We start from the raw sequence: 14,528 nt of genomic DNA, 5'->3' as shown, positions 1-14,528 counted from the left end.
GGCTGAGCTAGAGGCTTTTTCTGTCTTTTCAGAAGAGAATTCAAGATTCATTTGTTCAGAGAAAGAGAGCATGTTTCTGTGACTTAGTGATTAGAGCACTTAGCTGGAAGGAAGGAAGGAAGGAAGGAAGGAAGGAAGGAAGGAAGGAAACATGAATCAAGTCTCTGCTCCAAAGAATGCTTAGGCATTTTATTCAATGACTTTTTCTTACTCTTTCGTTAGGCTAGTCTATAGAAAAGAGCACAGCACTCACTCTTCCACCGTGTGTGTTTAAAAAAAAAAACATGCATTATGCTTATTTTGAATATTTCTATCTTTCTGATGCTTAGGGTGAAATACGTAGAGAAAATACCTTGGCTGAGAATCTGATTTGAACTGAAGTGTTAGAAATGTGCTTAGCCCCAGCAAGGTGATGTGTGCTGAGTATGTGCAGAAGCTGAGCATTAGGCATGGGACCTTAGCTGGAGAACACTTAGGTACCTTTGGAGGTAAACGGGCTATTTGAGCATCCTTTTCTTGAGGACCTGTGTTGTACTAGAGTTTTCTTCTCAATATTCAAGTCCTAAAGCAAAGATTTTTGGAAGATTCGAAACCCCTCAGCTTACTATGATACATTTTTCATGTATGCCTTAAGAGTAAGCATACTGATTTTTGTTAGGTAGATCCCCAAGGCATCTAGGCAGTTTTGAAAATTTTACTGAAAAACAGTTCCATTCTTTCATGGCATTACACAGTCAGCACAATGAAGGGAATACAAGGTTACTTTCCTTTCATCTCCTGTGTAATTGTACAGATCATTGCTGAAATGACCTTCAAAGCAGAAATAAAGGTTGAAGTGTTTGAGAAGGAATGATTTAGGAATAATATGTGCAGCATCCCCTAATGTTAGCTGTGTCATTAACAGTTATAGGAATTGCTAACACAAAGAAGCTTAAATGCTTTTTCCTCTTTTAGTCAGCCACAGGTCCACAAAATTATTCATTCACCGTGATTTGAATTGGTAGACTGATTGAAAAAACAAGGGTACCCCTGAAATTCCTTCTGAAATGTAAAACTTAGACATCTGAACATTTACCCCATCTGCTATTCCATTTCCTTTGATACTCATGAATATTTTTTACTAGAGTAAACTAGCTCTCAAGATTAACTATTTAGAAAGTGGCAAGTTTAAAACTGTCAGGTGTTTCTGAATGGATAATACTATTAGTTAGCTGAAACAATTGAGAAGCCAGAGTAGGACTTTGAGAGACCATTTCCTATTTCACAAAAAAAGAAATTAATCATTTTTTAAATTTAACTCACTAATTTTGAGGAAAACACTAATAAAGTGAGCAATGAACAATGAACCAAACCTTGCTCCTGGCATGAATCTAAACTTCAAGACTTATTTCAGTGGAGTACTTCTGAAAGGGAAAGTGTGTACCAAGAAAAGATTTGCACCTGTCCTGTCATGCTAACATTGGAGAGTACCATGTACTATTGCAAAGAGTATACTATTATGGTCTCTAGATGAACAAACTCTGCAAATGTATCTAAAGAGATTAAAGAAATCTGGCTAGGAAATCTCTGACAAAATATTTCTGAGATGGAAAATACCACTTTTCTAATTTTCACATAAATTAATTTGAATCTTTAGAAATTCCTAACTGATTCTCAGGTCTAGGATTTAATTTATAGTGCAAAGGAGAGAAATAAGCTCTTTGAAGAAGTCAGTAGCCCTGATGTATTTGCCTGGGCCATCAAACATCCTTTTCAAATCCTTGTGCTAGTCGACCACTGAGCCATTCTTCACATGGTCAGTAAAGAGGAGAAGAGAGGGTGGCCTCTTTTTCTCTATTCAAGAGCGTTTTTTTTAAAAAAAAGTTTCTTTTTTTTGTTAAAAAGTGGAAAAAGAAAATAAATGTCAAACAGTTTTTTAAAATACAGTTCCTGATTTTTACCCTAATATATCCTGTTCTGATTATAAACACATGAATCCCATTCAAGCTGGCTGTGACTGATGTAAAAAGAAAAAAAAATAAGTTGAGATGATCTTTTTTTGCTATTTCAGATATTACTTAGGAATCTTGAAGATCTTAAAGTGATCTAGCACCAAAAAAAAACAAAAAACATATTAATAGACTGTGAATTTACTCCTCTCTGTAAGTTTACTATCCATTTTCTCTTCGAAAATGGCTGTTGTCATTGTATGGTGGTTCTCTACTTTGTAGCTTAATAACCAAATTACTTATTTATTTTTAGTATAAACTGAAGATTAAGAAAAGCTGAACAATTTCTTATTTTAACATATAATATGTACAAGTCCCTTTCATCTGTATCTAGAAGTGTGGAAAGCTGCTTACCCTTATGGACAGGACCATATCAAAGTCCTGCCAGATCAAAGGGCTATAACTTTTCTCTGGGATTTTAACATTCCAGTCCTGCTCCGAACAAAATATTAACTAAGCAGAGTGTATGAGAAGTATATATATATAAAAAAAAAACTATTTAAAGCAAGCATATTACTTACTATTCAGCAATCTGTTTCTCATCTCAATCGCTTCCCCATACCCTGCCCATATTCAAACCACACAAACCCTAAAAATGATCTCATGAATTTGACCTGTTTCATTTTTTTTCCTATTAAAGACTTGTCAGTGAGTAGATGTTAGTAAATTTCAGATCTGTTTGTTTGAAATTATTTCCTGAATTCTAGTAGTGTCTCACACTGTTCTGAGCATTCTCTTGCAGCTTGTTGGTTTAAAATGTGACTAGCTGATGGATGTACTGGGCACCTTCTGTGCTCTTTATCAAATGTATGCTTGTATTATTGCTTATCAGCTTTGCATGTTTATCTACAAATGCTCTTACTTTTTACAAAACTGACTTTCTGCAAAAATTCTCCAATGTTTGCCTAAATGTAGTTGTTTACCTTAAAATTATTGCTCACAAATTTCTTTGTTAACTTCATCAATAGGTTTTTGGACAAAAAGTGTGAAAGAGTTAGGAATACAACTGAAGCAAATTTGTTTCAGAAGTCTTGAATAATCTGGTAATTTTATATTTGCAGTATTCTGCTACTTCAGATTTATGGAGGTCATTTAAACTAGAAATTATGGAAATGAAAAATGTGGTCCTTGTATATGTCTGTAGGACGTTTAGCATTACTTTACAGATGAAAATTATATCTCTGAGTGTTCTAGAATGTTCAAGTACTCTTAATTATGATAAAATATTTATTTCATGGTATCATTCCAGGGCAGAATTAAGACTGCTTGGCCAATACGCTATGGTTTTTTTATAGCTTAGCAGCTCTGAATTTCCTTTAAATTGAACCTCAACTCTGAATTGCTGAGGTTTGTAATGTCAGGTTTGGGGATAATTGCATTATTCTTGTACTATGTTTTGCCCTCATTTTACTGGTTTGTCCAGTCTAAACTGTAACTCTAATGTTGTATTCATTTGGGAATGAAAACAGGGCTTCCTACTTATCCAGTAGGTGAGCTTTTACATCCCCATTTCTTCTCCTTATCAGATAGTTGGCTTTAAATAGGATAGATTGTATCCCTAAATCAGTGCCAATAAGGCCCTTAGTGGTGTACTGTCTCAAGAAAGCTTATTAAACTCAACAGGCTGTTCAAAATGTGTTTGCAAACCAGAGTGCCAACTTTCCGTTCCTTCACATCAGGAAAACTTGTTTGTCTCTTGAGCTGAATAGTTTAAAGATCCAGAGCTAATTAACAAGTCGAAAATCCATCATTGGGGCAATTTGGGAGATGTAATGTCTCCCACAGTGCCCATTGCTCTGAGTTCACTGATTCTAATAATACAATTTATTTTGAACTCTTATTTCCAAATCAGAGAGAGAAAGCAACATAATTTTCCTCTTGCTGGGCTTCGTGAGTGAAGTCTCTCATGTGACTTCAGGGCACAAGGTTGAACTTGTAAGTTAGAATAACTTGAGCTGTCCTTAAAGCATGCTGTGCTCTTGTGCTGTTATGAGCCGGGAAGTTTACTTCAGCTCCTGTCATAAATGAGAGCTGGAAACCTGTGCGATTCCAGGGATTTCCATCTGCCCTGGCTTTGCATGAGCATATAAATAAATAAATGGCAGCAAGCACACAGCAGCACTTGCGTATTCGCCTTCTGACATGCTTTCTGCTGAAGAGAACTTTTCCAGTTGCCTCATGGAAGCCATCCTCTTTGACTGTTATCATTTGTAGTTCTTGCACAGACTTAAAAAAAAGTCAGCAACACTATCCTCACGTTTTAGAGGGGAAAAGTGAGGGGCAGAATGGGGAGTGACCTGCCTGAGCTCATCAGCAGTCCCAGGGAGCAGAGATAGGAATCTCTCTCATCAGTAAAGATTATCGTTTTCATGCTCTAGATGTTGAATCCTTCCTTTTCTGCATGGATGCTCTCCTGTTTCTTTTCCTTTTTCAAAAAATAATGACATGCCACGTTCCTGTTCTATTCGCCTGTGTGGCTCCCTGTTATTGTCTCATTTCTCTGTCTAAAAGCAGACTCAGTCCTGCAGAATATTAGCTGTGTAGTGTATACAGTTCCCCAAAGACTTTCAGTGAAAGCTGTGCCTCAAAAATTTGCCATATTTCAGTGGTGAACACCTCTTCACATGTTTTTCAGATGTCTCTTGAGTTTCCAGACTAGACTTAGTCTAAAGAGTGATTTACTGATGGAAACTGAATAAGCTGCTCACTCATTTGTAAACATATATATTAGGATGGTTTATATACTGGTGATAAATGTGTGTCTAGCTAACATTCATTTTTACTAAGAAATATCATCTCCATGCTATCCAAGTGGTTTTATGTCTCTGTTTTTACTCACAATCCCATCATCTGCTTTTACATAGCAACAACATTCTCAGTCCAGCAAAGATACATCCCTTTGCTGCTTCTCTGGTCTTAGGACTCTGAGAAGACCATCTACCTATTCTTCCTTATCTTCGTGGTCAATCTTTAACCACTTCTATACAAGCTGCAAATGAGCTGAAATAATGAGTTCTGGAAAAGCCTCAGTTAAACACTTCTGCATTGCGTCTGACATCTGAGCTACTTCTCTTATCTGCCTATACCTAACGAATTTCCAGGATTCCCAGGAAAGAACCACTGTATGGATTCTTTTTTAAAGCCCCATGTAGCTTTAGAGCACAATATGATAGTGATTGGCAGTAATAAGAGCACAAAAGGATAATTTAGTCTTCATGTTCATTCAGTTTTCAGCTACTCCTCCTCCTGCTAACAAATGTGCCACTTGGTCTAAATTATGATGTAAACAGCTGTCCACAAGGGAATGGTTGAAGAGGTGCAACTCATTTAATAAAAATCATCCAGGTAAACATCACAACATGTTTCAACCACCCTTGATCTGTTCTACATTCACATCAGTGACCTAAATGTGAAAGGCTTCATATCACACAACTGGTTTTACCAGTGTACTGTTTGTTCACATCACAGTTCCTTTTTCTGCCTCCATCCCCCCACACCTGTACCTACAATTGCAAAAGAAACTTTAGAAAATGTCGTTGTCTTTAATCCTTCTGAGCTGTGCTCTTCCAATAAAATAAAATGGTTGCACTAACAACATTAATAGCTTCAGAAATGAAAAGCTAAAGTTAGCCCTAAATTTGATTTTGCACTGATTGTTGACTAAAAATGACATTGCGGGAGTTTCTTATTTCTTCTTCAGATGACTTTGCAACAATTTATTTCTGTTTGCAGTTCAAAATGTACTTTTTTTTTCTGGCAATGCTGCAAACACACTGGGATCAGAAAAACCATCTGGGTTCTTTTGTGCCTCTAACATCCTCACCTCTGGTAAAATCTGTGCACTCAAAACTCATTTACCTGGCCAATTGTATATGTTGCAGTGGGCAGAGGAGAATTTAGCTCTTTCGTTCACAGCTTGATCAACTGAGCAGTGCTTGGAATTATAGTAATAAAAATTATCAGTCAGTAAAAGAAAACAGGTGCAACATAATCAGATTTCTGACCTTTCGCTCAGTAACTATTAAGATGTGGACAAGCTAATGGGCAAGTCCAGTGTATTATATCTTTATTCAAGTACTATATTTTTAATTCAAGTGGATTAATTATGATTAGAATTTGCATCTGAGCTTTCTGATTTTATTCAAATTCTCTAGACTGAAGTATGTTGACCTAGTATACCATGCTAGTTTTCCTATCTGCAGACTACGTTCATGCATGTTTCTGATAAGACTTATTTATGCATGTAGTGTTCAGACAGGTACTTGAGACCATAAACTTCCATCTGTCCAAAGACCATGTGCAACACGTGGTACAAAAGTATCCCACTCAAACTCCTTGCAGCTCTGCAGAGACTCAGGTAGGGTACTTCTGCCTCCCTGCCATCTACACAGCCTGACTGATAAAACCAGCAAGGATCCTTTATGGTTGCAGTAGATTATCATGGGTTTCTTCTTTCTGTGGAATAAACGTATGCTGCCCTTTCCTCCCTCCACCTCCACCTAATATAGTTTATTGGTGTCTCACAGTCTGTAACATATTTATCCCCAAAATGAAATCCTGAGATAGAAATATGGTATAATCCTAATTTTACACCTACCTTAAATGGCAGCCCATGTCACACAAGAAGTCAGTGGTAAAGTTCAGAGCTGATCTGGAATTTATTGGCTCCTTCACTCATGTTGTAATCCCTGGAAAAGAACAGATGCTACCACAGCAATAGAGGCCATCAGTGGGTGACCACAGCTGATCTAGGCCAGGTTTGTACTGGCCATGTAAAGATAAAAGGCTTGATCTCCCGTCACTTATCTCTTAAGCCATCCAGTTCCATGTTTTTTGATAGAATTTCAATAATCCTTGTTCACCTTGTCTCCAGTACTGACGCAGTATTTCTGTCTGTGTTTATTGGCATTTGCAGGCGGTTCATTCATGGAACTGTGCTGCTTAGCATGACATTGTACAGCACGTTTCCAACAACGATGATTGCCCCAGGCATCTGCAGTACTGATATTGCAGCCCCAGTAACATTGCAGGTAAGAATTATTCCATGAAAAAGCAAAGGTAGTGTTGTTTTCCAACAAAGTCTAGGAAAAATGGTTGTTCCCACAGCTCATCAAGACCACACAAATTAAAAATCTTATTTTCATTACAACTCTCAGAGAGATTTTTACTTCTGTGTCACAAGGTTTTCCGAAGGGATGGAAGAGTGTAATTCTGCACACTGGCAAATATGTATGATACTTTCTATATCAAATACCATCTGTGAGGGCTAGAGAAGGGTAATTTTTCTTATTATTTTCATTCCAGAAATAGTTTGGCACAAATTACTGACTTGGTACCTGACTTACAGCTGCCTTTTCAAATCTGAACTTCTGTTCCAAGCACTACTGAACTATGTGGCGATATAAATGTAGCATACAGTAGCATATGGCTTGCAATTAAACTGAGTAGCATAAAGGGTCTGTAAGGGAAGTAGCTACATGCAAAACATCAGTATGTATCAGTATAGCTCTCCCTCCATGACTACGTGCTAAGTACCTCCTAACTCTGGGTAGAATAGGGCTCTGAGTATTGAAAATGCATTAAGTCTGCTTGGTAGTTCTGTTACTTTTCCAGGTTGAATTAGTAACTGGATACTTCAAGGGCAAAGCCAATTTTTTCTATATTAAAAAGTTGATTTATTATTGGCAAATAACACATAAAAGCAGATAATACAGATCAATGAGGCTAGTCTAAAAAAGTGCTATTTTTAATAGACAAGCAAATAGGAATTTTCTAGTCTGAGGAGCTCAGTCAAAGAAGACTCCTTAAAATAGCTCTCTCTTATTAATAATGAAAGAAAATCGAAAAAGTAGATGGCTACTAATTTATAATCTCTCTCTGCTGAAAGAAACCAGACGGGAGGGTCTCTCCTTTTTTTCCTGCTCATTCTCAATTATTCCCATGTACATGACAGTATCAGGCTCTGTGAACATGCTGGAAATACTGCCATAAAAATAGCTTTTCTGATGTTACTGGCATGACACTTGTGTTTTATAAGGAATTCTTTTCTTAACTTTTAGAAGAGAGATATGTATCAAGTATATAGGTAAGAGATCCATTTATCCTACTTACAGTAGTGCCCCTATTACAGTGTGAGCTAATAGGCCAAAGTTGTATGTGCAAGTTGAGCTGGATTTTAAAGAATAATCTGAATTTTCACCAAATTCTGTATTCAGATCCCCAAACACCTCAAGCTTTATAACTTTGATTGAATGTTTTTTTCTTCCTCTGTATCTTAAAAAACATTACTCTAAAACTTTGCATTTCTGAGGCCCATCTGGATGTGCAAAGAATGAAAAATCAGTAGATGCTGTATGATATATATGAAATTGAACATCCAGAGCTGAAATCAGAAACCTGATTCCCTTCTTTGACACTGACAAACTGCATATATGAATTCTTTTTGCATTCTTTGGGAAAAAAAAAACTGGTGTTAATAGAAGCTTTCCATTTCAGATCCATCTCTCATTAAGAACTAGGAAGGGAGGGAAAAAGGAAAAAACAACTTAAGCCTTGAATTCATGCAGTTCTAATAAAGCTGAAATACAGTGGATGAAATTCTCCTAGGAAAATCAGTGACACAACTCCCACTGACTTTGGCGGGTTGGGTTTGTCACCAATATATTTATGTAATATATATTACATGCAGTGAACATTCTCAGAGAATTATCCTCTTTTCTTCCTTGCCTATTTTGTATACTTCCTGTACAAGTCTGAGATAACATTTATGAATAATTGTATCTGAGAGTATATATTGCTAAAAGGATACCCGACTCTCTCTCTCTCTCTCTTTTCTCTCTCTCTTTTTTTTTTAAAGATTGACTTTCCAGAAACTAACTTGGAGTTCATTCAACCTGAACCTGAAGAGAAAAGAGATGATTTTGAAGAGCCAACTAAGGAGTGCCTGAAGCATATTGCAAGACTTTCGCAGACACATTCTCTCTTGCTGTAAGTTGTACCCAGATAGCCCTGCTGACTCTTGGCTTACTGTACTTACACTATTGATCACAGTTAGATGTATCCCATTCTTTAAAAATGAAATTTTCCTCTGAAGGAGCCTAGCATGGTTCATTTGAGAAAGTAACACCTGTAAATAAGAGAAGAGATCACGGTGAAGCCTAAATAAGCCCTTGGAGGTGGCACTGTGTTTTACTGATTTAGAAAATGGCTGTTTTTTTTTCCCCTTTCTGTTCTTTTATCTTTTCACATCCTTGAAGCGAGAAACAAGTTTCTGATTTAAAACAAGATTTTCAGGTGATGCAGTTTTCAACAATAAGTCTGCATCAATATTAGCAAGAAAGCCTTCAGGTTCTATGAAAATCAGCATCCCTTAGTAATAATAAGCTCAAACTGTGAAGCCACAGTAGCTAAATAGTACATAATCATTAGAAGGACAATCTTTGTCAAGTTCCTTTATAAACAAGGAAAGGAGTATGCAAAATTTTGCTTTCATAGAGGCATATAAGGACAAAGATAAACAAAAACACACTGTGTATACTAATGCAAATTAGTAACCCCAGATATGTGTAGGTTACATTATCTAGTAGCATTAAGTACTACATAAAGTAACAATTTTAGATGTAACCACAGTGGAATTAGGAACATATGTGCTTACAGAGAGCTATTATACCAGTCACAGTTAATTGTATTAATTAATCCATGATCAAAGACCGAAAGATGCATTAGTTGTCCAACAACTAAATAACTTAAAGCCACTTCAGCCCTCCCAGTGTGATATGATGCAGCTGTAAAGAAGATTTTTCTGTGCTGATTTCTGTTTTTTAGAAAAGAAAATAATTCCTTTATACAAAAGGAAAAAAGTATATTTAACATTCACTTCAACTTTTGAAAAGGCAGGATGAAATTTAAAATTATTTGTTATTAAACATGGTATCTGAGATTTGGTTATGTTTTATTTTATTTTTAAGAATGACTGGGAGATCAGTATTTTATTGCAAATAGCCACCGTGCTGGAGTGCTGGCAAGTTGCCAACGCAATTCCCACCTGCAGAAAGGGCTCCAGATGTGATTTTGGGAACTTCAGGTCAATGAGTCTTACCTCTATCCATGGTAAAATAGTTGCCTATTTAACAAGGAGTAAGATCATTAAGTGTTTGGGTAAGCATGGAGAAATCTATCAGGAAGGAGCCAATGTAGCTTCTGTGAATAGAAATCATGACTCCCTGACCTGTTGCACATGTAGAAAGTTGTCACATAGATATTTTGGATTCAGAGGACAGAGTGCATTTGAACTCTCAAAAAGCTCTGGTGAGGTTCCACATCAAAGATTGTTAAAGAAACAGGATTTCCCTGGGTTTAGAGAAAAGCTGGTTAAAGGCAAAGTTTGGATGTTTAAAGGTGGCTTTTCAGAATGGAAATGAGTCAGTAGTAGGGTCCCTCAGTACTCAGTGTTGGGACCAGTTTTATTCAGTAACTTCATCAATGACCAGGAGAAGGAAGGGGGCAGTGAAATCTCCAGGTCTGTAGGTGATACTAAGCTCTGCCAGATAGTCAAATGCTATGTCAGTGGAGGGGAATTCACAAAACTGAGCAGACAGAAAAATTGCAGATGAGCTTCAGTGTGGATAATACTTTAAGGGACTATATCTAAGGAAAAGTCATCTAAGCCATCTCTACATGATACTGAACTCAGAACTGACTGTTACAACTCAGGAAATAGGTCTTGGTATTACTGTTGACACTTCCCTGAAATCATGAGTATAATGGGAAGCAAGCAACCAGAAAAGCCAACCAAATGTGGGGAAGCATCAGGAAGGGTGTTGAAAACAAGCCAGATAACGTCATTTTGTTGCTGTCTAAAACCTTGGCATGCTGTATTATGAATATGCTACATAGTGCTGGTTTTCACAACTCAGGAAGGACCCAGCAGTGCTGGAAAAGGTACAGAGAAGGACAACTAAAATGATTAAGGGGATGAAGCAGCTGCCTTACTAGGAAAGAATAAAAAGGCTGGGACTCTTCAGTTTGGAGAGGAGAAGGCCAAGCAGAGTTTGACTGAGGTTTACAAAATTATGAAGGTGCTGGATAAGGTGAATGCAGAATTGCTGTTCATCAGATTCCACAGTATTAGAACTAGGGAAACTTAATGAAGCAAGTAGGAGATCAGCTGGCAACAAATACAAGAAAGTAGTTCTTTAGACAGTCAGGGGTGAACCTCTAAAACTTGCTGACACAGAGAGTTGTGGAGGTAGATGACAGCATCACATTCATGAAGGCTATACACAAATTCATGGACAACAGATCTATAAACGGATACAACAAAGATCAGGCAGGGATAGACCCTGTAGCATCCCTAATACAACAATTGTGGATTCTGAGCAAGTATAAGGGGAAGAGACCACAGAAAGTGGCCAGGCTCCCATGCTTTCCCTTTTCCTTAAGTAACATCTCCATTGTCAGTGCTGAGGGCAGAACACTGAGCAAGACAGGTCTGGTCTGCAACGGCATTTTCAGGTTTTTAAAGGAAATAAATGAGATCATGGCCATTCGTGATGATTCCCAGAATTAACAGTGTCATTCCGAAATGGCACTTTTTGCTTTTTCTGGTTTTCCCCTCCATCATATTTATAGAGTCATCTGTGGCTTTCTTCATTCACATCCCTTCCCAGGAGTTGCTATTATAGAATGTTCCACTGTACCATACAGCATGCTCTATTATTCTATGAATTATTTAGAGGTTCATTCAAGGTGGTGGTACTTGCAGGAGTCATCAATACTTTTTTCAGCAGCTGGGAATTTTGCAGATCAGAGATGACTGTGGCTGCTACTAAGGCTTCCATAGCTGAAGATTCTTCGAGGAAAAAGATAGCCCTGTCTTTTTTCCACAGCTTGTTGTTTTCAGTTATCCCATCTCATGAGCAAGCTGGTCAAACAAATAATTCATCAAGGTGAAGGATGGCATGTTTGAGGTTGGAATGAAGAAAGTCCACTTTTATTAAGCAATTTCTGATCAGGAAGAATCTGCTAGTCTGTGATTTTTGTTCTATCTGTATCAGAGACAAAGTAGGCTTTCTTTTTTTACTTTCTTCAGACATAGCAGAAGCTTATTAAAAAAACCTGTAACAATATCTTTGTATCCAAGCACATTATTATCATGAAATTTCTAGATATCTTCCTGCCTTGTTTTTGTATGTCAAAGGAAAGAGAGGAATCTAGGCAGTCATTTAGTGGCAGTATGTCCATATGATGCTTCAGGCCTGCAAGTCTCAGGTATGATTTGGAAATAAATGAATATCTGTGGTTGGAAGATGCAAGAATGCTCTCTCAGGCTGTAGTGATCCTTCTGAAAGCAGAGCAAATATGTAAATGGACAGAAAATGTTATTAACGCTATTGCAGAAAAAGAAGAAATAATGGTTAAAACTAGCCAGCCATGTGGCTGACTTGTTAAAGGCTGCTGCATCCAGCCTGCTGATGGATGCGAGGCTGCCGTGGCTCCGTGTGCCCAGTTCCAGCCATTAGCAAGGTGGAGCGCATTTTCCCAGTAGGCACACACACACGGCACACAAACAGCTGGCCCCAGGCAGCAGGTCAACACAGACAGAAAGCAGTCCCTTACCAGCCCCCACATAAACACACAGCACTCCCACAAACATAAACAGGACAGACAGACCAGTTTTGTTCCTTCTCTCTGGCTGGTCAGGATGAAAGCCCACTAGTGGAACGTATGTATACATACACATGAATATGTATACATACATATCTGTATTGATTTTCAAAATACCAATCACTCCAGCAGTTGGTCTTAGGCAGTCTATTCAGTAGCTGATCCCTGATCTCCCTGCTTTCCCCAGCTGCTGGCACCCAGACATATAAGCCCCCAGGGTACGCAGCCGCACTCCAGTTGCTGGCACTTGGACCTCTTCTCGTTACACAGACATGGGTCTCTCTGGTAGCTGGACCAAACAGATGGTCTCTCCAGCAGCCGTCTGTGAGCCCCCCCCATCTCTCTGGTAACTGGCTCAGATCAGTGGTCCCTATGGCCTTGGATGTTGTTTAGTGACGGGTCACTGGAGAGATCAGTGGGGCTGGAGGGAAGTGCACTTTACCGTATGGTTATTGCACTCCTGCAGTCCTCTGCTGTGCGCTGCTGCATCATCTTTGGCATCCTAACCAAATCAGGTGAGAGAGGGAGGACCAAGAGAGTTCATTAATCACTGCCAGAAGCTTTGGCTGACTTCTGAAAACAGCTGAGATATAAGCCTTTGATTCCTGTTAGGATTACTACGTTTGAAATACAAAACCACAGAAAACCAGCCATCTGAAATAATGGCTGCTCTTTGAATATGATACTGCCTGACTGCGCACAGTGGCTCCCAGTGGAAGGATCAGAGACTGGTTTGAAGGCAGGAAGATGACAGTCTTGTTTTTGCCATCTTTCCTTCCTTCATTCATCATTTTCTTTCTACCTTACTTTTTCCTCTCTTCCAGCTTCCCCTTTTCCTTTTTGCCACTTACCTAGTTAGAACCTAGTTTATCTACCAGTCTTCAATAGAGTATATTGGCTATGAATTCTGATTAGAAATACTACTTACAGGCTATCAGGTGGATAGTGGAACAGGTCTGCCAGGTCTTAAAAAGGGCCGTGAGACTGTGCAATCTGCTGGTCTGTCTATAGGAGAGAAACTTGCAAGTGAGAATCATTGCTGGGGACAGAAATTTGCATTTTCTAGCTTTATTTTTCTGTCTTGTCTCCTTTTGTCTTGTTCTGTTTTGTTGTCTGAACTGGAACAACAAAAACAGCTCAGAAGCATTTAAACTCATTTCTACAATTTCCCTCACAAAATAAAAATTAAGACCAGCTAGCAACACTTTCACAAAAGCTCATTCCTTTCTTTAGCTAAAGGGATTAATGAAAATTATTGAAATGAAAACTACTGCATTGTTTAGGTTTTTATAAGATCTTTTAATGTAGTTATTTCATGGAAGAAAACTCAGAAATAGCTTGACCTAAAAAACATAAACCACATTTTTGTCAATAAAAAAAGGGTTTATTAGCACCTTATCCCTGTTGAACCGAAGAAATGTCCTTATTAGCATAACAATCTTCTGATGCTATATATATGCAAAATACTTTTGCCACCTATCTTAAATGTCTTATCATATGTGTATGTAAACTTCTATTACAACTGAGAAATTAAAATGAAAATCTCAAAACCTTAATTTCATCTCAGGTCTTTAAAATATGTTAATCAAAGTTCCTGTAGAACAAGAATGGAAAGAGAAAACAGCATTGCCTCTAGAGTGAAGTAAAGGGGAGAAACTTGTGATTTAGAAAACCTGATACAAGGACTGATTTCTTATCTCCTTTTGTAAGCTCAGCGGAGGCTTTAGCTGCTTTAATCTGAACAACAGATTGTCTAGTGTGGAAGATGCTGTTTGAAAGCTTAAAAGTCTCTATTTAAAGTCAACATATAAAAGGGGTCATTTAACTGAACTGTCCTGCTGAATACCACCTGAATGCAAAGGAAAACAAGACAGA

General features: G+C 37.9%; 1 protein-coding gene across 1 annotated transcript in view; it reads left to right on the top strand.

The window, feature by feature from the left end:
• PIK3C2G (phosphatidylinositol-4-phosphate 3-kinase catalytic subunit type 2 gamma) overlaps positions 1-14,528 on the top strand; it is a 216,234-nt gene that overhangs the window by 70,081 nt on the left and 131,625 nt on the right. The window contains exons 13-14 of the mRNA XM_067289854.1: positions 6,904-7,018; positions 8,845-8,975. Of these exons, the coding sequence (XP_067145955.1) occupies positions 6,904-7,018; positions 8,845-8,975 (246 nt within the window). The remainder of the gene's footprint in view (positions 1-6,903; positions 7,019-8,844; positions 8,976-14,528) is intronic.

This window comes from Apteryx mantelli, chromosome 1 (genome assembly GCF_036417845.1).
Source record: "Apteryx mantelli isolate bAptMan1 chromosome 1, bAptMan1.hap1, whole genome shotgun sequence".
Classification (NCBI taxonomy): domain Eukaryota; kingdom Metazoa; phylum Chordata; class Aves; order Apterygiformes; family Apterygidae; genus Apteryx; species Apteryx mantelli.
Note: the sequence above shows the minus strand (reverse complement) of the source record. Positions and strands in the feature narration are given on the sequence as shown.